General features: G+C 41.6%; 2 protein-coding genes and 1 pseudogene across 2 annotated transcripts; 2 read left to right on the top strand and 1 right to left on the bottom strand.

The window, feature by feature from the left end:
* The first annotated feature begins 249 nt into the window (after positions 1 to 249).
* Positions 250 to 7,628, top strand: LOC133124400 (Y-box-binding protein 2-A-like). Its single transcript, XM_061235571.1, has 10 exons — positions 250 to 463; positions 1,907 to 1,970; positions 2,336 to 2,369; positions 2,451 to 2,540; positions 2,731 to 2,985; positions 3,440 to 3,540; positions 4,531 to 4,711; positions 5,004 to 5,141; positions 5,639 to 5,712; positions 7,043 to 7,628. Exons 1-9 carry the CDS (start codon positions 385 to 387, stop codon positions 5,672 to 5,674), a joined length of 978 nt encoding a protein of 325 aa, XP_061091555.1. The 5' UTR covers positions 250 to 384; the 3' UTR covers positions 5,675 to 5,712; positions 7,043 to 7,628.
* Positions 7,629 to 8,164: 536 nt separating this feature from the next.
* Positions 8,165 to 22,847, bottom strand: LOC133124109 (solute carrier family 2, facilitated glucose transporter member 4-like). The gene is made up of 11 exons (XM_061235008.1): positions 22,383 to 22,847; positions 17,725 to 17,820; positions 16,609 to 16,769; positions 14,939 to 15,063; positions 12,980 to 13,095; positions 12,566 to 12,728; positions 12,248 to 12,435; positions 11,574 to 11,678; positions 9,966 to 10,067; positions 9,413 to 9,616; positions 8,165 to 9,088 (listed from the first exon to the last, which is right to left on the bottom strand). The coding sequence occupies exons 1-11, from the start codon at positions 22,413 to 22,415 to the stop codon at positions 8,861 to 8,863; spliced, it is 1,521 nt and encodes a 506-aa protein (XP_061090992.1). The 5' UTR covers positions 22,416 to 22,847; the 3' UTR covers positions 8,165 to 8,860.
* Positions 13,303 to 14,302, top strand: LOC133125096 (tRNA methyltransferase 10 homolog B-like; annotated as a pseudogene).
* Positions 22,848 to 27,453: the final 4,606 nt, after the last annotated feature.

Genomic DNA, 27,453 nt, shown 5'->3' with positions numbered 1-27,453 from the left:
TTTCCTATTAATTCAGTGTTCTGTGTTAATGTACAAGGCATTGCATATGCCCTTAAAATAATATCACCACAACGAATTTACATTTGGTAATGTTGGGGGACACGACATCAAAATCACGTACGCCTTTGAAAGGAGTTTCTCTTTTCTTTTCAAATCTGTCCAAGTTTCCCGCGAGAGCTCCGCACCTTGCATGCTACCAATTGGTGTGCTTCTTTTGGCCAATGGGACTTCGGCTGTTGGGTAATCAGAAGCCAATGGCTTTGAGGCAAATTCGGCGTTACTCATGAGACTACAGGCATAAAAAGTTTGCACTGCTGACCCGAGCAAACCTAGGAGAGAAAGAGGGAGGGGGGCAAGAAACAAAAAGCATTGTATTGAGAGAAAATGAGCGACGCCGAAGTATTGGGGTCGCCACCGTCGGCGCCGTTGGAGGATCAGCCTCAACTGGAGAAAAAAATTATAGGTACGTAAATGGCAGCCTGACTTGAATGAATAATTTCTCCATGTAGAAGTACCGTTTTTGCAAACTTTTTTGGGTTATTCAAATGTTTTTTAAAGCTTTTTTTGCATTATGCATGAGCACCCATTTAGGTAGTAGTATTTGTAGGCTAATCATAAGATTGTCTCCGCATGAATACAATTACTGAAGATTATTTCTGCGGTGTTGATGGTTTACGCGTTTGCTCTGCCTTTGTACAGAAAGTAAGTAGATCACACGTTCCCCTAGTGCGCTAAAGCACCTGGTGTGTAAACTCAAATGTTTGGACTTCAATAAATATAGGTTCATTAATACGTATATTTATGCTTCTCCCACCACAGGTCGCTAGTTCCACGTGTTCCGTTTTCTTTCAGACCACGAATTGTCTCTGATTTGGGAATGCAGGTGTGACGACATTTCTCCCTCGTCAATTGACCACTTTGTCAAAAATGGGTCATAATCCTGGTTTACTACATACAATGACTTTATCGCATAATTTGTCAACCGTGCCAACAGTCATTTTAATAACTATGCTTAAACACCTGGACTAAAGTGTTTGTGATTTGGAAAGTGATTTGTTTCGGACAAATGTGTTGTAGACAAAATTTATGCGTGCAGTTAATTCTTAAATGTCAAGGTGTTCGGAGTATTGTGGAAATATTGTCCTATGTTCCAGCACATTGCAAAAAAGACATTTTATTACGGCGAACCGGGTGAGAAATGTAGTGCACGGTGGTTTAAATGAGCAAATACACTCGCATCCAGCTACACTAAAGGGATTTAACTGAATTAAATCCATTTTCTTGAACAATTACAAGTTTGTTCAACTTGTGTTTGCGAAGTGTAAAAATGGCAACTGTAATGTCAATGTTTATTGTAACCTAAAAATCGCTCAGAGGGAAATCTTCTGCGTCCTTAAGGCCAATTGGTGAAGGCCTTGAGATAATATGAGGTTAACAGATGTGATCCATTTAGGATGGGACGATTTTGAGTTTCTCAATTTGGAGAGATTAATTTAATCCCAGGTATTCAATCAGGACTATAAAGCACACAACTGCTCTCTTGTATTGGATTAATTTCAGTTGGGTTTCCTCTGGAAATTAATCTCTCTGGGTTAGGCCACATGAATTTCTTGTCCTACTTGACCTAGGTGTGGGGGAAAACAAATCTCAAAGTTCGTAGTTAATAATCAACGAATAGGCTTACACTGTACAAACAACTTGGATCCACTTCCCGGTTGACAAAAATTGAGTAGGTTATAGGATCCCCACTGGGAATTAGTTTGTTCGAAGTCTCCTTTCAGTAATTTTGATTGTTCATATTAAAATGTACATTTTGAGCATTCCATGGACAATTCCTTGAACTATCTATTTGCATGATATTTATGGGTGAAAATCTTTAACTATTGGGAAATTGATGTTGTTGCAGCCACTCTGGTACAAGGCACGGTCAAATGGTTCAATGTGCGGAATGGCTATGGCTTCATAAACAGGTAGCTATGGCCATTTCCAATGTTACTCATTTTCTCATCTTTGCTCAAAATGGGGAGAGCATAACATCATTTAGATGTTAAAATGCAACTAGTCCTACTTTTTGTCTGTAACCACTTGTACACATTGCAGTAACACAAAATGTGTGTAGATTGTTCTGTAATGTCATTTCTGACACTTAATGGCCATTGGGGGACAAATAAGGTGTTTCCCCATGCATGTGTAAAGAGAATGGACAATTGGCATCTCCTGGCGATTGGTCCATCTACCCAAATACTAGTTGGTCTGTGGATACAGTTTCATATTTGTGGTTCCTAATCTCCCAATAGATAATTTCTGGACCTCACCTGTCTGTCCTTTGTCTTAGAAATGACACAAAAGAGGATGTTTTTGTCCATCAGGTGAGTCTGCTGGGATTTATAATTCAAGCAAGTTTCAGATGCTGTCTGAGCCCAGGTTCACTCCGATTTCCTTTGGTTTAGACGGCGATCAAAAAGAATAACCCAAGAAAATTCCTTCGTAGTGTTGGCGATGGAGAGGTTGTGGAGTTTGATGTGGTTGAAGCAGCTAAGGCAAGAGGTCATCTTTTTTTACTCTAAAAGCTTGGATTGCACCCTATTCTGTGCACAATTTGTTTTAATCTCGATTGTAGACTCTCATTAAGACATACTGTGTGAGACCACTGTATGAAGATACATTTTTTTAATGTATATATAGCATGGTTGAAAGGTTACTAGTGTTATTTATACCATTCATTCACAGGGCTCAGAGGCTGCCAATGTGACTGGGCCAGGGGGTGTCCCAGTCAAAGGCAGTCGTTACGCCCCCAACAAACGCAGGTTCCGTCGGCGCTTCTTTCCCCGTGGGCCCCGACCTGGCCAGCCTGATCAGGGCAAGGGTGGTGAGGGCTCCTCTGGCCCCACGTCTGAAGGGGAGGGGGTCGAGGGGAGTGCCCCACAGCTGCGACCCATTCCTCGCCGCCGCCGCCCTCGCAGAAGACAAGAGGGCCAAGAAGAGGTGAGGATCAGAGGCCACATATTTTGAAGCCTGAATTTTGTACCAAAACATCGTGCAGCTGTACAATAATTTGAGCTCATTGGTTCTAACTGCCGCAGCCAAAGGTGTTTCAACGCCAGTGTGTCCACAGAAGTGGTGGGATAAACAGGGTTTGAGTGTGTTTGTTGCTGCAATTCCTCTCAATCGTTAGAAGTTTGGAATTACCTATTGTGCCTTTAAAAAAATCTGTAATGGTTGATGGGCTACTCTGGCCCTTTCTGGGAAAGATTGAATATCCGTGCTGAAAATTGTCATTTCGATTCTAATTTGACAATCTCAGTCTCTCGCTGTTGAGTGCAGTGTGCTTCATTAGGGTTTGAGAGAACCTACAAGATGGTAGATCTCCAGGAAGAGTGTTGGGCAGCCCTGCCCTAGAATCTTTCCGTTCTTTATGTAGTTAAGCGTCTCCTCTTAGGGGGAGGCGGGTGAACAGAAGAATGGAGGGGTCGTAGTGGAAGGGGAACTGGCTGTCCAGCAGAGAGCTGCTCCTCGGAGATTCCGGCCACAATATCGCAGGTCAGTGAGGCCAAGTTCCTCACCGACATGTTCAGAGGTTACACTGAACCTCCAACTCCTCTGTCAGTAAATTAAATGCAACTGCTGATTTAACATTACTGTCCAGCAGTGGTTTCCTATCCTCTTCCTGGAGATTGATATTCTGTAGCTTTTCATTTCAACCCTAATTTGGCACGCCTGATTCTGGTAATTGGCCACTCAACAAGCTCCGGCTGTTAAATTAGGTGGTTTTTTTTTGGGTTTGGAGTGAACCTACGGGAGGATAGATCTCCAGGAACATGGTTGGGGAGCCACTGCTGTGTAGGTTTAAGGAGTTATTGTCGGCATATGGTATTTGTCTATTTGTCATTTGTCATTTAAAATGTCTAATTTGAGGGTGTTTTGAAAAATACTTTTTGAAAGGAAATGGGAAAATTTGCAAACCATGCAAAACATTTTTGTAAATTGCATGGTCCATACACACCCCAAATCTGAATAGGTTAGTCATTCAGTATAAGATTGCAGACCTATGCAGTTGACCAAAGAGTTTAGTAAATTGCTGATGTGCTTGATGGCATCATTTGAATATCCCTGTTAAACCCCACATCACTACAAAAATTGGCCGTCACTTGAGTATTTTGACTGACTATCTTCAAACTTGTCCTTCAAACATACCACACAGGTGAAACTTGCTTCCAAAAATGGTTTTCTTGGACAGTTTTGGTATAGCTGCCAGGGGGGGGGGGGAGCACCATTCTTCAGAGATTGGGCGTGTTGACGCACGAGAAAACGAAACCCAGGGAATTTTCCCAGTCGTGCCAGAAGCACTTGGAAATGCTTGTTAATCATTAGTTGCGAATGGATTATGATCATATGGTTAACTCCCTGCAGAGACCACAATATGAATCCACCTTACCAAATATGATTGTCTAGCTGCAATGTCGGCTTGCCCAGGCCGATGGTACCTTAAAGTGAGGCCAACTTTCTGACTGCTGCTCTATCCGTTACTAGGCCCTTCCGCCCCCGCCCACCTGTTGGGGAACGGGCGGAAGGCCAACAGTCCCTTCCCGAGGGACAGACTGTAGGACCAGAGGGACAGGCTAACGGGGGACCACCTGAGACCCAGGTACAGAGGCCCCGGCGACAATTCAGCCGCCGTAGGCAGAGGAACTCTGAGTCTGCGCCATCCAAGGTGAGCCTTGCACAACTTTGGCTCCTTTATCAGGTGGGTAGCACCGGTTATCAGTAATTCTTTAATGGGTACAAACATGTACTACCTGTACAAAATGAACTAACCATAAATATTTTGTTCTGACTGGAATTTGAGGTCCCTTGCATAAATGAATCTTGCATGAACAATCTATTGAAGAGCAGGGTATCTGTTGCATGTTTAATTTTTCAAAACTTACTGGATTTTAATTTTAGTACCCATGTTAAAATATTGCCGGAATTTAGCTGGGAAATTCTATTCTTCTCTATTCCAGGATGGAACAGAAAAACCATCCACAGAGCCCAGCTCGCCCACCCAAACTTCCAAACCCGCAGACCTGAAGTCTTCTCCAAAACCTTCCCCGAAATCCTCACCCAAAACTTCACCCAAAACTGACAAGCCACCTGATAAGGTGAATATGAAGAGGTGCTTTTAACGAACCTGAGTATTTGTGTGATATTGAAGTTAATTAATGTGCTTACTTTATTTTATGTGCATTTGCCCCCCTTTTCTGCCTAATTTGATGTGCCTAAATGGTCTCTAAATCTGCCTAAATCTGCTCTCCTTGCTGTAACTTCTACTATTGATTCGGGAGCGTTTTTCATATCCGAAATGTCAGCAACTGCTGATCACCAGTTATCAAGTCTTACTCTTGCATGAATTGGTGCACCTGTTTTACCAGTTTGAGTGATCGAGTGATCCCAGTGGAGGGAAACCCTCCCATCCCTGATGTAATTGTCTCAGCAGCGAGGGAGAGCCATACTGGCATGTTCTACAGTCGATGCCAAACCATGGGGCCCACCAACACACTAGAACAGCGTCTTAAGAGTGAGCCACCCAGCAGCCTCTTGCTGCTTTATTTTTATTTGAAGCTAAATTAATCCTTTGTCCCCCTTTGTCTCTGTACAGATACCTGCCATGACAGTGACTCCACCTTCTGAATGATGCCATTGGGAAGTTTGATCATCTGACCCTTATGAGAGGTGGGCACAGATTGGCTGAATATAAGCCAAACACTAGGGTGATGTTCTCGCCTATGCAAGTGATGGGAGAGCAGTCATTTGTCCTTCCCTTACAGAAATTGAATATTGTATTGGGAAAATGTGGATTTTCCTTTAACGCAATGCATATTTCACATCATTGTTTAAAAAATGAATTGCAATATCTGAAAGCAGCCGTAATTGAGCAGTTTCCCATACATGTAATATATTAAAATGTGCAGTGTAATTTATATTCAGTATTCACACTTGGGAATTCTTTATTTGTTTTTGGACTTCTGCTGTAGCCTATTCACTTCAAGGTTTGATGTGTTGTTCAGAGCTCTTCATACCACTAACACATGGTTATTAGAGTTAGTCCTGTCATTTTGGATTGGATATTTGCGTTAACTTATTGGCTGATGTAAAGTGGTATTGAGTGCATATTCACTTCCATTTTTTATGGAATAGCCATTTGTTTGTATGAAGTGATTCCTTTTACTGTAAAGCCAAATGTACTACAGTAGGACTAAAGGTTTACACTGTCACCAAGATGCCCTAAATCCTTGCCACATAGTACACACTATCCATTTTTGTAGTCCTTGTATAGTTTACTCTAGGTGTCAATTGATGCAGTATTTACTTTGAATCACTCAATCTGCTGTCCCGCGATCACTGTAGAGATGGCATCTTGAAAGCATCAAGGCTGGCACATTAATTCCTACGTGAGCATTTCTGTTCAACACCAGATTCTAATGATCCAAAGGAAGTGCCCAAAAGCTGTCTTCCAAGATTAGTTTGGTTGCAGATCTCATACTGGTTAACATTGAAATTGATGAGTTGAAGCTGGTTTTAATGGTTACTAGCACCCTTTCATTGACAAATGAGTTAACGCAGCCTGAAGTAAAGCTGCCTTTCACGTGACTATGAAGAACATTGTAAAATGACCTCTTGCCTTATGTTGGCCTTGTACCTCTCATGGCACGCATTTTTTTTTTCCATTTTGTCCAGGATTAATCAAATGTGTATATAACAACCTTCTGAAAAGTGGTCTGGTTCTCTGTAGTTTTAATGCAAAACCTGGCTATGGTTTGTTTGAATGGTGGCAAATTCCTGTCATCCAGGGCTGTGCTAAATAGATTATCATTTCCGCCAGCTTTCTGAGTTATGAATCTTTGAATTGATGCCTGAGATCTACAGATTACTGCCTCTGGGACATGACTTCTGTGGTTAGAGATTTTAAAAGAATTGTGGTTGTGCTAATAGTTCTGCTGGAACCCTCATCCTCTTCTAAACCGTACGCTTCCCTCTCTCCCCTCCCCTCCCCTCTCTCTAGGTCCCTGGGTGGGTTAGCTGGGGTTGGACCAGGTCTGTCTCACCACACCTGCTGTGGGCAATTCTCCCCTGCTCCCTGCCTCCTCTCCCACTTCATCCCAACCCACTTGACCCGTCTAGTCTGGACCCTTTAGCTGGGCAAATTGGGGCAGAAGGGGAGTGTAATTCAAAAGCTTAATGGTGATGGAAATTGAAAGAACTACTCTTTAAAATTATAAACCTGCACTGACGGCCAGTTTTTCCATGTTCCCGCCAGTTTACTTTAATCTACTGAAGCGCTAGAAATAAATGGTAACCAGGCCTATTTTGGCTATTTATGTTTTAAGGGGTGAGGAGAAGCTATGTTAGGGTGGTGAAGTGTAGGGGGAACGCACTTTGAGATCATCCCTTTCCCGGTCTACCACCTGCAGAGACTAGAAAATTGCTGAACCCCTATTAATGAATGAAAGCCTGAGCTGGTTAATGTCCTTTTTTTCCCCCATTTGTTCGGTTTGTCTTGTTTTTGTTTGCACTTTGGAGGGAATGATGTGCAATGAAACGTCAGTATATAAAATGTATATTAAAAGAAAATCCTATATGCAAAATGATGGCATGCGGCAGTTCTCTTCATTTTTGTCCTCCAGTTTTTACTCTGGCATTCCTGAAATGCATCATTTAAAAGTTTTCAAAGTTTATAGATATGGTGCTCTGGGGTTTGGGTATGATGTGAGAATATCACCAGAATCATGGTTGACCAAATGGTAATGAAAGCCTATTGCCTTCTCTGTAGTCTCTTGCCAACTTGTTACGAAACTCTTAAAAGGAAGCACAGTGGGGGCGCACAAGTCCAACCAACTTTCATGGGTTGGTTCCGGTAGGCTACGTGACTGCTTTAAATGGACAATGACCTAAATCTCAAGCAACTGCACATACACTAGCTAATCTTAGCCAGTTGCATTGCTCCATAATGAATGCTGTAGAAGTATAGCAAGCTGGCTTAGTTTTCACACCAGCTAAGAATTAGAACCGCTACAGGACCCAGATATTGGGAGCGTATAAGAGTGTGACTAGTGAAATAACTTGCCTATTCCTAGTCAGTCTAGCCATAAGACCATGTTTTTTGAAATACAAAAACCAACATTGCTTTTCATCAATTATGACTTTATATAAATTGCAGGTCCTCATGTTTTACAGTTTGTTTTAAAAATCGGCACACACACAGAGCAGTACAGATTGGACATCAAACGGCATACATGCTTAAAATCCTACAATATCTGTAAATAGTTCACACAACTATAAATTCAAATTCTGCTTATTTCAGGGTTGTTCAGCTGGAAACTAGGTATTTCTATAATTTGAGTGCATTGACTTGATTGGAAACCCTTTACCAGAACAAAACGGTCAAAAAAAAAAAAAAAACCCACTATATACATTATGTACGAAAACAATTTGTTTTAATAATACACTCTATTGAGCGGCAAGAGTAATCCCAATGCTATCCCATACAGGGAGGTTCAGTTGATCATATTCCAAGGGATGGGTCCTGTGTGGCATCCCCTCAGAGCCTGCTCTATGATTGGCTCTGCTGGCCCTAAAGATTTAAAACATTACTACCTTTAGGACCATAAATCATTCCCAGGATGGAGAGCTGTCTTCACTCTGGAAAATCCCTTTCACTTCATTCTTGGTTGGCCTTGTACTTCTTCCGGATCCCCTACTGCCACTACACTCCAAAAATGGTGTGGAGTTCTCCCTCAGCGCTTTACTTGGTTTAGAGCAGGCTCCCTATCCTTTCTCTCCCATCCCTCTCACTGTACCCCTGCCCCCCAACCCCCATATCTCAGTTCAGACTGCCCTCCCCCAAGTACTCCAGCTCCGTGCTGGCCTTGGCCAGCTCCATGTCCATGCCCATGTCCAGGTCCATCATGCTGGCAGGGCGACGTTGGAAGCCTGCAGAGATCTGGTCAAAGGTCTTTCCTCGCGTCTCAGGCACTCGGAAGAATGTGAAAATAAGGAAGAAGAGGAGGAGAGCTGCAAAGATGAGGAAGACATAAGGGCCACAGAGATCCTATGGAGAGGGAGAAATACAGGGTTATGGGGTTACTAGTGTGCAATTGGGCAGATCCTGATGAATAAGGGAAAGGTATCAGACAAGATACAAGATCAATTTCAAGAATAAAGTACATATTGTGCACTCAAACTCTACGTTTTTTTTGTAGCAAAAGGAAAATGGTTAAATTAAAATGATAAAACTGACATCTGAACTTCTATAACTATTAGTTCTATCTACTTGATAATGTGTATGCCATGGTTTGGTGAAACTCTTGACTGAATTTCTTTCGGAAAAAGAAATATTACTGAAGATCCATTACCGTTTTTCTCTTATACTCACAGCGATGTACTGGAAGCCCATGCCAATAATGAAGTTGGCGGTCCAGTTGGAACAGCCAGCAATAGCCATAGCGGCTGGCCGTGGACCCTGGGAGAAAAGCTCGGCCACAAAGAACCAGGGGATCGGCCCTGGGCCCACTTCAAAGAATGCCACAAAGCCAAAGATGGCCAGCATGCTGACATAGCTCATCTGGGGCACGCTCTCCTGCCGGGACCAGAGGGGTGGTAGACATCAGTTAGAAGGATAAAGGCAAACAGATAGAGGATGTGAGGCAAACACTAAGATTCATAAGCAAATGCTTTCGTTTATGACACAATCATGATGCTAGTTTTAAAAGGCAGGAGCAGGTTGAAACAAATAAACAGAACCTTTATCTTGTGATCTTGGCATAAAGTTGTTTTCTTGTGATAACCACTTAAACATTAAATCTGTCTATGTCCTCTACAGATGTTTCTTACGATGCTCATTAAGAGGGATCGGAAATAACCTAAAATGAACCTAAAGCAGTATGAGCTTAATTTCACTCATAAGTATCATCTGAACCATTGCTTACCAATGAAGCGAGAGCCACGGTCATGATGATGGCACATGCACACATGCCACCCAATCCCAGCATGTGAAGCGTTCGACGACCCATCTTCTCCACCAGGAACAGCTGTTGGTTGAACCACAAAGAACAAGCAGTCATGTCATTTCAGATATTCAGACTATTTGTGATTTTTTTTCTGGAATCCACAATATTAAACACTGGTTGTGAGTGCAGAAGTGCAGTATATATATATAATTTAAGGCCTGATTTTCTTACTGAGAAACCCTGTAATTCACATGGATGCACTATACACAACATTAATGTTACATTACATTTACATTAATTCCATTTGGCAGATGCTCTTATCCAGAGAGCTACACTGGGGATCGAACCACCGACCTTGCGGGTCCCACTCATGTACCTTAACCACTACACTACAGGCTGCCATTCTAGTTAGTATTGGGCAAAAAACTGAAACTAGAGTTATGGAATAGGATATTATGGGCTGATGAGATATACTATACTAACAAACTATACTAAAGTGATAAAAAGAAGAAAGTGTGGAGAATGAAAGGAAAAGGAAACTGCTCATGAGCCAAAAGCATGACACCTCATCTGAAACTGACTTGGGCATGCAAGCATCTGTGACTTGGAACCACCTCACCTGTCTTTATTGATGATGTGACTGCTGTTACCTTATCAGCTCAGATCTAACCAAATCCCCCCAAATTCTTTGGATGGCGGCATGCTTCACTTTGCAGAAGGACAATGAGCCCCAACATACCGCAAAAGTAGCCAAAGAGTTTTTCAGGCCCAAAAAGTGGAATGTTCTTGGATGTGTCCTATTACGTTTTCCTTCTCAATTCTTGTACTTGAAACAAGCTATTTTGCAGCTTAAAATGGGCTGACCATATAAGATCTGTGATTGGCTATGGGAAAATGTGTAGCCCCAGCAAATTACTTCGATGACTTCAGGTAATCATTGAATGCGAACGATATGCAACAAAAAACAAAATATGACTTTTTGACGTTTATATTTGTCCAATTGTCCATTAAACTCAAATCTGTTATTTCATTTCAAATCTAATGTGATGGGGTACAGGGCAAAAACAAGAGTTGTGTCCAAATACTTATGGACTGCACTATATAATATAACACTCTGATTTAGAATTCTTAATTAGATATAAACAACCAATTCTCATGAGTTTGACACATTTTTGCTAATTATCACATTGACTGACAAAATAGATCAGATGTGAGAATTCTCATAATGGAAGAAGTAATGATTCTTTCTCCCTGGGCAAGACACCTAACCCCCAATATAAATGCAGACCATTTACCAAAATAACAAAAGTTCTGTCTTTTCCCATTTTATTTAATTTGTTTTACATTTTAGAGGTCTCAAATGGTAATATTTAGAATAGATAAATATTTAGTTTCATGAGAAATATTATAATGAAAACTATTTTAAATAAATATCTCTCTTGTTATTTCACAGTTACAAAACATTTTTTACTTTCGTGAGGAGGAATTACTGATATAGTATATATTTGAATACATTTCTTGCTGATATAAGATGTTTTAAAAAATCTAATAATGTGACAGATAGCACATATTGCTCTGTAAGCCTACCGAGACCACAGTGAAGGCACAGTTGACAGCTCCGGCGCCGATGGTGGCATAGACTGGGCTCTGCACCCCTGCTTTCTGAAAGATGCTGGTGGAGTAGTAGAATATCTGAATGGGAGAAGGGACAGAAACACAGGAACCATGTCTAAAGTGGGGTAGAAACACTGGAACATACTGTACTCTGAGTGGCAATGCAGAAACACTCCCTACCATCCATTATTTGCTCACAGCCAGACCTGGGTCAAATACATAATTGTTTGCCTAGTGGTTAAGGTGCATGACTGTGAACCAGAAGGTTGGTGGTTCAATCCCTGGTATAGCCAAGATCAGTTCAGCACAGCTGTTGGACTCTTGAGCAAGGCCCCTAACCCCACTCCTGTTTAGTCTAATCAACTGTAAGTTGCTTTGGATAAAAGCATCAGCTACATAGCTAATTATTATTATTATAAAAGTGCAAACCTAGCCTTCAGGCCCTCTTGGTGGGCTCAATTGCAGTAAGATCAATTGCGCACAAAAAGTATTTGAATCCAAAACAATTACGTATTTGACCCAGGTCTGCTGACATCTCGACTCCTGACTGGCGTCCAGCTCCAAGCCTTCAGTATATCCATAAAGCCTAGTCTCGCAGCTTCTAAACACCCAGCCAGCACAAGCTGAAAAGTAACAACAGCACTCACAGCATTGACCCCAGACAGCTGTTGTGAGAGCTGGAGAAGGATGGCAATGATGATAGGCTGTCTGTAGAGCGGTGAGCGAAAGATCTCTGCGATGGACACTTTCCTCTCCATGTCCATCCTCCTCTTCTCCTCTTTCATTTCTGCGAGGGCATCACCCACGTCCTGCCGCCCCGTCAGCCGCCGGAGGCCTAAGGAAGGAGGGAGCGATAGAGGGATAGATCAGTGTGTGTATCTACAGGGGCCTAGAGGATGGACTGCATCTTCCAGTGAGTTTAAATGTATCCCCCAGATTTGTGTGTGTTATTCTGGGGTCTGTACCACTTTTGGCATGGTGTTCTTGGGAGCGGATGATGTAGAGATAGCGTGGACTCTCTGGGCAGAAGGGCAGCAGTGCCATCTGCAGGACAGTGGGCAGTACTGTCACTCCCATCAGCACTGGCCACAGTTCTTCACTGCCCAGTAAGGAGTTCAGCCCCAGGACCTCGAGAGAGAGAGAGAGAGAGAGACAGTGTGTGAAATGATGCAGGGTAGGAGACAAACACACACATTTACATTTACATTTTAGTCATTTAGCTGACGCCATTTATCCAAACGCATAGGCTCTTCAACAAGTTAAAATCCCATAAATAGCAAACACGCATGAAGAGCTGTTCTAACAAAAAAAAAACAATAGTCGTCATAAGTGCATTTTTAATTTGATGACACACACCCACTCATAAAACACAGCTTTACCTGGGCTATTAATATCCCAGTAACAATGGCCAGCTGGTGCAGAGTCCCCAGTGCCCCCCGCAGACTGGTGGGTGCAATCTCACCCACGTACATGGGTACCAGCCCTGAAGCCAACCCTAAGAATCAACAAATTAAAAATTTGATGATTTCATCAGGTTTTATCCAGTTATCCTGTTTGTAAACAGACAAAATGGACAGATGGACAAACAAACACACATACACTCACAAACAGTAATCTTATGAGCTAGCTCAATAGCTTGTGTAAGAGTGACAACAAATTACAAATCCATTACATTATTCAGTCAAGGTACCTTCTGACACAAATGTCAAGCTTGATTGGCAAATGGACAATCATCAAACATTATGTCCTGATCACACAGGGGCAATGGATACAACAGAAACTGTGGGAGAAGGAGGACACCAGAATATCAGAAATGCTTGACCTGTTGCATATTGATCTCGAAATTGAAACCAAGCCGGCAATCCGCCTTGAGGCCGAAGACTGCACATGTTCTAGGAACGTCCGGAGGAAGCGGAGGAACTGGGAGAGAAGACTGCCGGCCAATAAGGACAAACGGAAAGATGAAAAGTTGAGGAGGAGGCTGAAACGGGCCGAACAAACGCGTTGTCAAGGTGATCACCAGAGAGCGCCTCCGGGATGCCCAGCTGACGGGGCCTAAACTGTGCATGGACTGCAGCATGACGGAGTGCATGTCTCATAAGGAAATAAGCCGGCTTTCCTGTCAGATACAGCGTCTGTACAGGTCCAACCGGAGAGCTGCCAGGCCCTTCCACATCGTGCTAACAGACCTGAGGGACAGCCTGTTGTTCCAGGAGTGCCTGAGGATGAATGATGGCTTTCTCCACTATGTGATGGACGTTACTGAAGAAAGCTGCATCGACCTCTTCCCTCTTGAAAGCCTCATCTACCTCACACCTGACGCAGAGCAAGCTTTGAACACTGTGGATCCGGAGAAGGTGTACATACTTGGAGGCCTGGTGGATGAAAGCATTCAGAAGAAGATCAGCTTTCTGAAGGCAAAGGCCAGTGGCACCTGTACAGCCAGGTTGCTCATCGATTAATACATGGTGAAGAAGACTAACCCCAAAAACTTCCATTCAAAGATACTGGCCATTAATCAAGTCTTCGACATCCTGCTGTGCTTCTGTGAGTCGGGCAGCTGGACTCAAGCCCTGGGAGTCGGAGTCCCGCTGGGGAAAGGGTACGTGGTCGCTCAGGAAACTACGGAGACTTCTGCACCTGAGATGAAACGCAGAACTGGCAAGGCTGTGGAAGCCTTACCGTTGAGGCGTGTGATATGAAGGGCAGCTCTGTTTGCTGCATGCTGTCAGGGGAGGGAGGCGTGGTCACCTCACGGTATTCCCCTGACCCATGACTGTGTACTGAACGGGGAAGGCTGGGTGGTTTCCACGCTGTGCAACACTGGGAGTACATCTTTCAGATGAGACATTAAACCGAGGTCCTGATTCACTGTGGGGGCGACATGGCTCAGGCAGTAAGAGCAGTCGTCTGGCAGTCGGAGGGTTGCAGGTTCGATCCCCCGCCCGGGCGGTGTCGAAGTGTCCTTGAGCAAGACACCTAATCCCCAAATGCTCCTGACGACCTGGTCGGGGCCATGCATGGCAGCCAATCGCCGTGAGTGTGTGTATGAATGGGTGAATGGAGAAGTATCAATTTGGATCAAGCTTTGGATAAAGGCATTTTATAAATGCCTGCCATTTACCATTTACAAAACAAAGCATAGTGTAGACCAGAGACAAATGCCACATAAAATAGTTTTTCAGAAAATTCCGGACAGAAAATCCTGAAACTATCAGAATATCTTTCAGCTTTCTCAGTACAGGTTTGATGCAGAAAAAGAATGTATAAATTACCCAACATGATAGTTTCTGCAAAGGAAAGACAAAAAAAATGTCTAATTCAAATGAGGTACTTACCACAATATGCACCAATGATGAAACGGCCTAAAATCATCATCTCAAATGAGAGACAGAGCTTAGACAGGCCCATCATGGCTCCACCAATGAATGCCAGCAGGTTGTTGATAAGCATGGCTTTCCTCCTATTAGATTTCATACAATGGTTAACAGAAATATAGATATTGTTAATTTATCTTCAATAAAAATAACAGGTTTGAGATTCCTCCAATAAACAACTTACAGAGTATCTATAATGTAGCAAAATAATATAAGTAATTATTTCAAGCATTTCAGGGCTATTAAGAAATTATCACAAATTCTGAAATAGCATACCAAAATCTAGGGCCACCTAACTCATAGCTATATACACTATGGAATAGATCAATTCCCAAGCTGCCAATACAAATTAAATGTTGTTAACAGGGAATCAACATTGTGAATTAACATTTTGTCAAACTTCTCAATGCATGGAAAAGACGCCTGAGGAAGATGAAGGAGGGGCATACAGTTGAGGAGAGAACACACTCTGTATGGGTCATCTGTGAGGACACAGCATGCCATACAAATAGCCTCAGCCTCCAGAAGAACACTGATCTACCTCAACACAGAGAGCGCTAAGGTGACCCTATTCTCCCTGAATCCTCTTTCACTATATAGGAACTCTGGGCTCGGGTCCAGATCACGTCCTTGTTTATATTACAGCAGGAATCCAGGATGGACTTAACTGCTTTGTGTCTACAGACAACATACTGTATATTAATACATTACTTCATATCCCTGTAGCAATTTTGGGCCTCATGCAAGAACCACTCATACGACCAAATTTGTTCTTAAATTCCTCGTACTAGTGATTTAAGAGAACTTGCCACATTCACAGATTTAGAACGTAGGTAGGAACAACATCTACAAGTGGTTGTAGGAATCATGTAAACATTCCATTAACTTCCTAGGGAGAGCCATGCAGTGAATGTCAGCTCGCCTGGCACACAGAACTTGGATCAAACTTTCAAACCAGGCATTGCAGATAAAATATGAATTAAGATTAAGCAACTGCATTGCTTATTTTTAATATTTAAAAAATATATATTAAAAAAAAATCTTTTAGTGGACTGTTTTGAAGAAATAAGAAAAAGTTTATCAACGGTCCACCATATTATTATATTTTGACAAAAAGCAATGAACTGTAGTCTACCCAATCAGGTACCAAATACGTGGTAGATGAACCTTGTTCTTCTTAATCGCATCTGATGGAACCCACCAACAATCTCGTATATACTGTTTTATAACAGACATCTTCATTTAGGACAGTTGTGTGAGGTTAGGTACATTTATTGAATCCAACGTGGCACATTCATTCAAGCCCACTGTATGAAAAATGTATGAGAAATGTATGATAAGAATAGGAAAATGATATTGTATGAGGCCCAATTGTCTTAAGATTGTGCTCTGAAATGATTTGGTGATATGGGGTAAATACCACGTTGTCTGTTAGTTTTGGAATTACTATGTACTGTATTGCTGTGTATGCTTGTGGGACTGTGTGTACATGTGGGTGTGAGTGTGTGTTTGCCTGTCTTAGAGACAGTATAATGTGTGTATAATATGGACAGTGGAGCTCTGTATAATTCATTGCATCTGTGTATTTGTGTAGTCCATAGAGCATTGCAAGGTTTTTCACTTTGTCCTACCTGCCAAGCCACTCAGAGATGAACCCCACACAGGAGGAGGACAGCATGCCCCCGACTGAGAAGATGGCCACTGATAGGGACCATAGGGAAGTGAGGGTGGTTTTGGGTATGGGTGTGCTGTAACGGTGGATCCATGTAGCATTATATTCTTGTTCAATAATCTGACCGGGGAACAGAGGCGGAAAGGTAAGACAGAGGACAGTTGTATTCAGCACAGAAAATGCCCATGGATTTATGCACACCCATCAAACCTTGGGAGACGTCACTAATTGTCTGTCGGAAAGCACAAATGTATGATATAAGTAACAAATTGCAGTTTATACATGCTGCAAAACTACAGCAATGCAGTTTTTACTACACAGGAATCTGATGATGTTTTCACACCCACTTCTATGCGCATACGTGTACTGAATGCGTCACTGCCAGAATGTGATACGTCTGTGTCACCGTGTGAACCCTAAACGAACCTTATGAACAAATCTCAAAATAACCTTCTTTCCCATGACACCAGAAGCAATGCCCCTCTCCAGCCTCCGGTTGCAGCCCCAGCTGCATCAGACACCCGAGATGGGGGTTATTTAAAGGAGGCGGGTGCAGAAGCGTAAGGGCTTATAGGTATTTTTGGCTGGTCAGTGTTTCCGCAAACTGCACGTTGCACACACACCCCCCTCATGTTGACATTATTGAAATGCCCACCCTTACCTCCTCTACCCACATAAGTCTTAGAAGCATAAGTCTCTCTTATGCTTCTATCTCTTTCTGTCACTCTATCCCTCTTTCTTATTTTCTCTTCCTTTTTCTGGCCCACCACTTTGAAATTACCCCTCAAGCTGAGTTTATGTTTATTTGACCTGATTTAAAATTCCATGCTGTTTAAATTTAATACTCAATTTCTTCATTCTAGAATTATCTCTTTTTTCATATATTATTTAAGATGACCAACATGACAAAATGTTTCTAAGAACCTGATTAGTACATAAGCTATTTGAAGTTACTTAATTTTTTAATTCATTTTCTATGTGCATCTGTGTGTTGTTACACAAAGCACTCAAGGTGTGCTCAGGTTTTGTCATGTGTAAAAAAAGGTTACATAAATTACAGCAAGCAAAAACTTACCTTTTGGGGAGCATTGATGACACCAATATTGTACCCAAATTCAAGGGACCCCAAAACCGCAGTGAACACAGAAAGGGCAAGGGTTCCAGTCACTCTCTGTGTAAACAGAATACAAAAAGAAATGAACAAATATCAATAGCATTTTATGTAGAGTCAATTTATGTTCATGTCTGCATTTATTTTGATTATGTCTTGATTTGCCTCTGATTTGCTACAATTTTATATTTGGAATCACACAATTATGGTTAAAGTGCACATTCTCAGATTTTATTACATTTTCTTACAGTTACATTTTGGTTTCACAATGATCCCAAACGTATTACTAAAGCTGGAGTTTTTAAAAGCTAAGAAATGGTCAATTCTTGAGTGGCCAATCACCTGATCTGAACCCAACTGAGCATGCCTATGTTGAGGAACAAACATAAGGGGACTAGCCCCCAAAACAAGCATGAGCTAAAGATGGCTGCAATACATGTGTGGCAGAGCATCACTGAACGAGCATCCATGAACCACAGACTTCAAGCAGTCATTGCATGCAAATAAAATACTAAACATGACTACTTTCATTTACATAACATTGCTGTGTCCTGAACGTTATGGTACCCTGAAATGGGGGGACTATGTATAAACACTGCTGTAATTTCTACATGGTGAAACCAAAATCTATAAAAATGCTCTTTCACACTGTCCACTTTAACTTTTGCCATGTGATTTTGTATTACAAATCTCAAATTCTGGAGTAAAGAGGCAAATAAATAAATGATGGGTTTTTGTCCCAAACATTATGGAGGGCACTGTATACTGTGACAGTATTTGAAAACAGCAAACAAAACATTTGTGCTGACAAATGTAATGCAAATATCTAATCGGCCAATCATGTGTCAGCAATTCAACGCATAAAAAAATGCAGACATAGTCAAGAGGTTCAGTTGCTATTCAGACCAAACATCAGAATGGGGAAGAAATGTGACTTTGGCCGTGGAATGATTGGTGCCAGATGGGGGAGGTCTGAAGGAGGGGGATCTCAGAAATGGCTGATCTCCTGGGATTTTCACACACAACTATAGATTTTATATATAGTGGTACGAAAAACAAAAAGCGACTGAGCAGCGGTTCTGTGGTGACTGATTCAAGTGACACAAAAAAGTGGAAAATAGGGTTCCCAAAAGGCAAAAGTTCAAAATACAAAAACTGAAGAGGGAAGCCACTGTATACGGCAAAAAACAATTTTAATACCTAAGAAATTATGCCTGAAGAAGAGTTCACAACTCGAAACGTGTTCACAGCTCGAATGCAGAAGAGCATCATTGAACACACAACACGACAAACCTTGAAGCGGTTGGGCTACAGCAGCAGAAGACTAATATTTCTTTCTTTTTTTTTTAAGTTAAATAAATACCTAATAAATTGTTATTGAGTTTGTCAGATTTAACTGCTTAAACTTCTGTCATTGATTTGGGAGAGTGCAGAAAAGCTCTCCTCTGAAGCTTGCAATGCAACGCACCATTTTTTATCACGCCACCGTTAAAAATTGAGCTTATAGTGGGGAAGATGCTTCATGAACAGCTTCATCATTTTAAGATATTGTTTGTTTTTTATTTTAATAAATGTAAACATACAGGTGGGAGTTTTGTTCATATGGGTAACAAATAGACCAACCTGCCCCCCTTTCCAAAACCTATACCCTTCTGTCTGTCTTCCCTCTCTTTCAGTCCACTCCACTCTCACAGTATTTTCTCTGGTTTGCAGTTGAGTAAACTTCCTAGTAACATAAATTAGCTCACAGTGATTTACCGTATGTACATCTTCAGAAGGACTTTCCATAGTCTCTGAGCACATTCAAGTCCTCCACAATGTACAGTATGTATCAGTCCAACCCTTTCATGAGGAACACAGTCAACCCCCCACCTTCCCACACACACATACACACACATACCCCTCCGCCCCACACACACACACACACACACACACACCCTCCCACACACACATACACGTACACCCAGAAATATCGCTATATTTATCCATGACAATAATTGTGAACAATCTATTTAAATAAGGCCTGGATGTCACTGCTTACCATATGATTAGGGATTGAACATTAAGTTCCCTTGCCTCTGCCATCAAGCTGAACACACCTGTCCCCACAATGACTGATAGAGTCCCTGGTCACTGCGAGACACCAGGGTTTCTTACTGTTTACATCTGTTTATTTCCAAAATGGTAAGGCTGGAATTCAGAAGACAGTAGACTGTCTCTTGCAGTATTTGTCATGACTGCTCACAGGTTGCTTTGGCAATTTGTTTATTACTGTTCTGAATTATTTCTCAATAATGCTCCTCTGTTTCTGGATTGAGAGTTACTTGCTGCATTGTTATTTGCTTTCAGGATTTCCTGTCAGTAAAACATTCATAGAGTAGATTGCATTTTCAGACCTTCATTAATTTTATTCTATACCGGTTGAAAGGGCCAAGCCTTCTTTGCATAATGGCAAATTAATGCAGTGGGTCTGATCTTGTATTATATTCACTACTTTTACCAACCTACAAATTGTCAAAATGTGAAAATGAACAATGCTTTTGAACCAAATAATTATACACACATTGGTATGTCTGCAGAGAGACTCGCTGTGACCATGGTGATTTTTGTCTTGTAATTAGGGAAAGAGAGAAAAAGGCAGTTATGCCATATTTCTCAGGATATGGACATTGCTTTAATTCCTTTCAGAAAACAAAACACGTAGTAAGAAGAATATAAATGACAACATGACATTTAAAAGGGAGGATCTGTCATAGGTTTATGACAACAACAATAATTACAGTGGTAGTGAGGTTATATACTAATACATTGAAGTCCCAAAACTGATTCCACTGCTCGTCCATTTTACATTTACATTTTAGTCATTTGGCAAACGCTTTTAATCCAAAGCGACTTACAAGTGCATAGGTTCTACCATAAGTCAGAGCATCACATCCAGAAACTAGCAAAGTACACAGGAAATGCTGTTCTAAACATAGTTGTCATCAGAAGGATAGGGATATCAGAAAGGAGGGGCAGGGGAAATCAGGAGGGAGGACTAAGGTAGAGTTTGAAAAGGTGGGTTTTGAGTCTGCGTCGAAATAGGGGGAGGGATTCTGCTGTTCTGACAGTGGTAGGCAGGTCATTCCACCACTGAGGAACCAGAACGGAAAACAGGCGTGAACGTGCAGCTCGACCGCCAGGTGCACGTAGAGAGGGAACCGTAAGGCGACCAGAGCTGGCAGACCGGAGTGGTCTAGCTGGGGAGTAGGGAGTGATCAGGGATTGTATGTAAGGTGGGGCAGTCCCCTTAGCAGCCTGAAATGCCAACACTAGGGCCTTGAAACGGATGCGTGCGGCAATGGGAAGCCAGTGGAGGCCAATGAGAAGCGGGGTGACATGAGCCGACCTGGGCTGATTGGTCCCCACTTTCTTTCAGACACACATGCTTACCTGTACAGACAGAGACTGGATATTATAGCAATGCAAAAGCAAAAGTAGAGGTCAGTTTGTATTTCAATCAGCAATATCAACCACTGGAAAAAGGCTTTGGGAAGGATCAGATTGGTCATCCAAATGACAGTGCTCAGAACAACCTTTAGACCTAATTGACAGAACATTGTAAACATAAGGAACAAAAATCAGATTCTTCTCAAGATTAGACATTTTATTTTAATGGTTGAATGAAGGCTCAAATCAAAAGGACATGATTAATTTTGTTTGAAATTAACACATCCTTACGTCATACATAAACTCGTCAGGTTTTTATTTGACATTGGGATATACGTATGTGTCACCTGTCAAGGTCATATTTGTAAGTGACAAGAAACATCTCTCACTTCCAAATGTGACTAAATATTGTACATGTAAATCTATGCATACTTTGCCCATTATATTAACACAGACATATGAGAAGTGCATTTCTGAAAACTTTACCCAGACAACTAACTAGCCACAATTGCTTGAGCCAACTATTAGATGGTGTGAATACACTCATAGCTTTATTTCAAACTACTGATATGTGGTAATGGTGCCTTCAACAAATATGAGTGAAAATCTTGATGTTTTTATTGAAAGCAATTTACTGCAATATGAGGCCAATGTTTTTGTTTGCTGAATAGTCTTTCAGCCGGGTGCTGTATTGTACTGGGCTGGCTACTGCTCCACCCCCAAAAGAAATACCAGTAATCTCACTGGTGTGTTCAGCAGACCAACACACACCTGAGATATGAGGGGTGGAGGTAGAAGGAGAACAAATACATGGAACAAAACATTTTTGGATATGGTATTCAAGGGCAAAAATAGAAATGAAGAGTAGGGACATTAAATGTGGATGAGAAAAAAAGTATCCTTGAGTTAAAATAACTAACATCCACGTCTGGTGATTTCTATGGTTTAATGTCTCCATCTTCATAAATGTATTGTCAAATACAAAAATGTTTCAGTCCTGTAGAGAAGCCGTGCAGCAGTTAAGTATTTTGACTGAAGGAGCACTAGCCGGTGACGAAAGGAGTGGAGGTTTAAACGTTTACTTAATTGCAATAACTCAGAATGTCACTTTCAACAATCATTCAGTCGTGATAAATAAATCGATGGCATTTACATTTTAAAACGTAAAACTAAGAAATTCATGTTAGCATTACCTCCACTCCAAGTTGCTGAAACCCAGCCGGCATGACTTTGACAGGACGAGACACTTGACTGAGTCTTTGCTCTTATATTGTCTCGCTCTCCCTATCTCCGATCGGCAAGGCTTTCCCCACAGAGTTGACAAGTCCAAGTGGAAAAAGCACCGGGTGAACCTCACTAACAACGGATGTTAAAATACAATCCAATACCATGGAAAAAACAAACAAACTGGAAACCAAACTGGATGGACGCCCCTGTCTGGTTTTAGATCCGAACCAAGGAGGGCGCTTGAGGGGCACCGTTAACCTTTGCGCTTACGCTGTCCACTTTTAAGTTTATAGTAGGCTGTGTCAGTTCGGTCTGGATAGAATGACACAAGAATACACACTCGCACACCTCTCTCGTTATTTTTAAAGGAGGGGGAGAGAGAAGAGGGGGTGGGTGGAGGAAGCATGGAATTGCTCTACAGAGTATCAAACCACTCCATTCGTTCCAGGTCCTAAAACAGAGGTCGTCTCCTCGGGGGGAAACGAAAGCAGAAAACTTTCTTGACCTTATCAGGGATTGGCTGAAAGCAAGAAGAGTTTGTTTGCTATGTATACACAATACGAATGGCCTCTTCGGCCTGAGTTTAGGTATTGTGCCTGTGTTGAGAAATAAGTGGTAACCATTCACTATCATTTTAGAGCCAGGCCATTTGCAACGTTTGGTATGATCATGAGAAGTTTCATCTTCATGTACTGTGAACTGAATGTCTTCACAATCCATTAATTTGTGTAATGGATTTCAAATTTATTGAGTGTAGATTGTCATAGAATGTGTCAACTCAAAAGGTTAAAAAAAGAAAATAAGGGTTCAAAAGATCCAATAGGTTCATTAGCCTAATGTATGTAATGCACAAGTCATGAGAAATAGTACACCATATCATACCATCACATGTTTATGTTCTGTTTTGTTTCTGACAAGGTTTCTCAAATAGAAATTATATATATATATGGTCTGGTCTGATCACCTTTACTTTAAACACTACTGAACTAAAACAACATAATGGTCTTTTGAGGTGGTGCAATCAAGTCATGCACTAAGTCTTGATCACACTAACAACTGTCAGTTGAGCTACACAGGGAGGGAAAGTTTCACCCAGAAGGGTTTTCTTGCGTCATTGCACAAGAGTGACTCCTGTGATGAAATGGGTGCCTGTATGAGCCTGCACTGTCCCAGACTGATGGAGGATACTGCAGCAATGGTACTGGCATTTGAAGATGATTTGGAGAAATTAAAAAAGAAGATACAAGCAAAAAGTTGTTAAAAAACAGATGGTGTGATTGAAAAAAATGCTCTGTCACATTAGACACATCATTGTGCCTTGGTGTCCACTAATGTAAAAACAAATAGAAATAGGTTAAATAAATATAGGAAATATTACATTTTATGGTAATCGCTGATATACCAGGAGCATTTTGCCATTATAAGACACTATACCCAGTAAATATGTGAATAAGTGTGTACATTTTCTGGTGTGCTAATAGATTTTTAATTGCAATAAAGTTGGCATTCAAAACAAATAACAAAAATCATCGCAATTGTAAGAAGTAGCAAGACATTTTTTCATAAATGGACTTACTACATGGAACAAAACAATATCTTAATTGGAGAAGAATAGGATTTCTGAAAATCCTTTTTAAATAAAGTATATGATGAAATGATAACAGAAATCCTGCAAGTATAAACTTCCTCAAAACACATCCTCTCAGGTATATACAAATGGTCATCAGCTCTGTTTTGTAATGGGGCATGCCAGTTAATCCTTCATACATTTGAATGGAGAGCTTATTATACCTGAAATATGATGCATATTGTGTAATGTATCATTTTAAATGAGTAAACAGACTACAGATCTTTGCTAATTATATTATGCTGTTGTCATTGTTCTGATTCAAAATCTCACAGGAAACAGACATATTTTTCTATACATTTCAGGAATTATTAGTTAATAGTCACAGACTATTATTACAAACAGTGACCTGTGTACTACCCCATCTGCATTCAAAGTATTTCTTTTGTGGTACTTTTCTGACACTAGAAGTTGGGCCTGGACAGTTCAGAATCTCCATTCAAAACTGAATTTATCCCAGGACTAGGCTTAATCTGTGTCTGTGAAACTGGCCCATTCTATGTGATATGGAAGTATATTATGGAAGGGTAGCAAGTTCCACCAGAGACCATTGTTGAGCACCAACCTAAATAAGTCTTGTGGTATAAGCCCACACATATGGATATGAGGGCACTGGTGGTGGAGTGGGTCTGGAGCACTGCCAGTGTATGCAGAGGAAAGGGTGGGGTGGGGGACATCTGAGTGCTTATGCCAGTGTTCACCAGTCAAGGCTGTGACTCAACATTTTTTAACAGCTTCGTGAGCTTAGCAATTTTGGATTTCTACCACAAAACGGACCCATTCTCCGCTGTTTTGAGCTTGGCATTCGCAGAACTACACTGTGTTACAGTCATAGGGGCTCCCGTCATGGTTTTCGTATGAATAGCAAACCAAAAGAATCTGTCACGTCATGATTGGAAACACAGCAAGACCTCTGTACACAGGGCAGGGCAGAAAATGCGGAGTGGATTTTAATGTCCTATGACCTATCCAGAGACTTGCTGCTCCATTTCTACCTGTTGCTCCCTCGCCCATCATCTTGGAACTGCTAAACAACTCTATAACAAACAAATTGCTACATTACCATATATTGGAAAAAGCTTGGCATCTTGGACCTTGGCATGTCAGACCACAAAGCTGTTTCTATGGACCTAACGCAGACTGTGTTTTTCCTGTTTCAGGAAACCATTAGCCCAACCTGAGTCTGGTTTCAGAGGATATTCTGACCGTCTTACACAGATCCTGCATCTCTGCTCTCAATTCTCTGATCATACTGGTTGTCAACTGGTCCCTTCAATCTGGCACTGTCCCCACTGCACTCAAGACTGCCGTTATGAGCCCCCGCCTCAAGAAACCTACCCTGGATCCAGAGGTTGTGGCAAATTACGGGCCAATTTCCTTTCCAAGGTGCTGGAAAATGTGGTCGTTGCACTGCTCCTGCACCACTTCAATGACAAAAACCTATTTGAGGAATTTGAGTTTCCGGCCAGCCTATAGCACTAAGACAATACTATTAAGGGTAACAAATGACTTGTTGATGATAGGAGATGCAGGCTCCCCCTTCTCCTTATCCTCCTAGACCTTAGCATGGCGTTCAACACCACTGACCACAGCATCCTTTACACTAAAACTTCACCAAGTCCATTGGCTGCATGCACACTGCTTGACACCTGCCTTGAGGAGACAAGAGCCTGGATGCATAAAAACAGAACAGAAATAAACTCACTATTGCTGGCCAGAACATCCCTCTCTTCTCCTCAGTCTCCAACCTGGGTGTCACATTTGACCCCTCTTTGACAACGACATTAAACAGCTGTGCAAAACTTCCTTTTACCACCTCAAAAACATTGCCCAATCCTCTTCCTGACTGATGCAGAAAAGCTTGTCTACACCTCCTCCAGGCTGGACTACTGCAATGCTATCTTCATTGGGATTCCAGACAAGAGCATCCAGAAGGTCCAGTATATTCATATATCCATCCATAGTGGAAACACCACTATATCACATCCTTGCATCTCTGTGGTCACCCACAGAATTGAATTAAAAACCCTTCTCCTGACATTCAAATGCATAAATGGGAATGCCCCCCCTACCTCACACCCCTAAACCCCACATTCTGCCTCAGCCATCTACTCCTTCACACCCCCAAGACTAAACTCTGGTCAATGGGGGACTGAGCTGTGTTAAAATTGGCCTTAAAGTTGTCCATGTTTATTTTTTGTGTACATTTTAGATCTTTTCTTTAGCACCTTGAGATTTTATTCTAAATGAAAGGTGCATAATAAATTCAATATTATTTGTATTTCTGGACATAGACAGCTCTGAGTCCACTTCACTGGCTATTCTCTATCTATTCGTCAGTCATAAATCCCCCGCTATTTCAGCACACATGCCAAAAGGGTCACCACTCAACTCATCCACCACTGTTTGCCGTCACCCCCCACCATTCCCCGATTCCATGTGAAAAAGACTAATCCTACTCCAAGGCAACAGGTGCTCCTCACTGGTGGAATGTACCATTTGGCTGCTCAGAAGGGGAAAAGGGAGAAATTTGTTGCAGGGGAGAACATTTTAGGGTAGGGTTAAAGGGCTGGTGTTAGAGGTTGGCAGTGGTTTGAGTTAAAAACAGACAAAATAGTCATGGAAAAATGCCTGCTCTGTGTTTCTCGTCCTGCACAGCCCACAAATCCCCACCTCACTCCCCTCTCTCCCTGGTTAAGTTGCCCATTCCTTCCATGCACTAATCTGAGATGCTGATTGAGAAATAGGGGCTGAACCTGACACCAGTACCCAAAGCCAGGCCCCCAGTCAGAGTCATGTGTGTGGCTCTCACTAAATGGAGAGAAACTCAATCCTCATCGAACAGTGCCCTGGGCCTCAAGTGCAGGACCCAGAGAAGCACCCAGAGTCAGTCATAATACATGACATTATCAACTCCTAATAAAGACAAATAAATGAATTCATATTACTTTTAAACTTCATTGCAAAGCCTGAAATGCAAGAAAGCATAGGTTTGTTGATTTTGTTGTTGTTGACCACACTTTTTTATGGTGAGAAAACAAATGCAATGCTATTTTCATATAACGTTACATTCTATTTAGTTTGACCATGTAGCTATGATAATGATCCTTTCAGAAAACACAAATTGGAAAGAAAATCACTAAAAACGGAGTCTTTACTGAAGCAAATAGTACATTTTGAATACTTTCTTGTAAAGTATTATCACATTGTTTTGTGCTTGAAAGTGATTAAGCAAATCCTATCTACTTCATTTTGGATTCATCAATCAGAGTTATGCCCTATGAATTTGTCATAACTGTAACTCATTGGACGTTCCTTTTCTGAGACAGGAGGTTATAGTATAATGTGAATGTACAAAGTGGTTGGAATCCAGAAGAATCCTGAAGTGGGCAAAAACCTGGCAAATTAAA

This window comes from Conger conger, chromosome 3 (genome assembly GCF_963514075.1).
Source record: "Conger conger chromosome 3, fConCon1.1, whole genome shotgun sequence".
Classification (NCBI taxonomy): Eukaryota; Metazoa; Chordata; class Actinopteri; order Anguilliformes; family Congridae; genus Conger; species Conger conger.
Note: the sequence above shows the minus strand (reverse complement) of the source record. Positions and strands in the feature narration are given on the sequence as shown.

Excerpts from the sequence above, each read along its gene's own strand:
- LOC133124400 (XM_061235571.1), top strand. The coding sequence starts at position 385 with ATGAGCGACGCCGAAGTATTGGGGTCGCCACCGTCGGCGCCGTTGGAG. Across the intron at positions 464-1,906 it reads ACTGGAGAAAAAAATTATAG|CCACTCTGGTACAAGGCACG; the intron begins GTACGTAAATGG and ends ATGTTGTTGCAG. Across the intron at positions 3,541-4,530 it reads TTCCGGCCACAATATCGCAG|GCCCTTCCGCCCCCGCCCAC; the intron begins GTCAGTGAGGCC and ends ATCCGTTACTAG.
- LOC133124109 (XM_061235008.1), bottom strand. The coding sequence starts at position 22,415 with ATGCCGGCTGGGTTTCAGCAACTTGGAGTGGAG. Across the intron at positions 13,096-14,938 it reads CATCATTGGTGCATATTGTG|GGTTGGCTTCAGGGCTGGTA; the intron begins GTAAGTACCTCA and ends GTTGATTCTTAG. Across the intron at positions 12,436-12,565 it reads AGAACACCATGCCAAAAGTG|GCCTCCGGCGGCTGACGGGG; the intron begins GTACAGACCCCA and ends CTCCTTCCTTAG.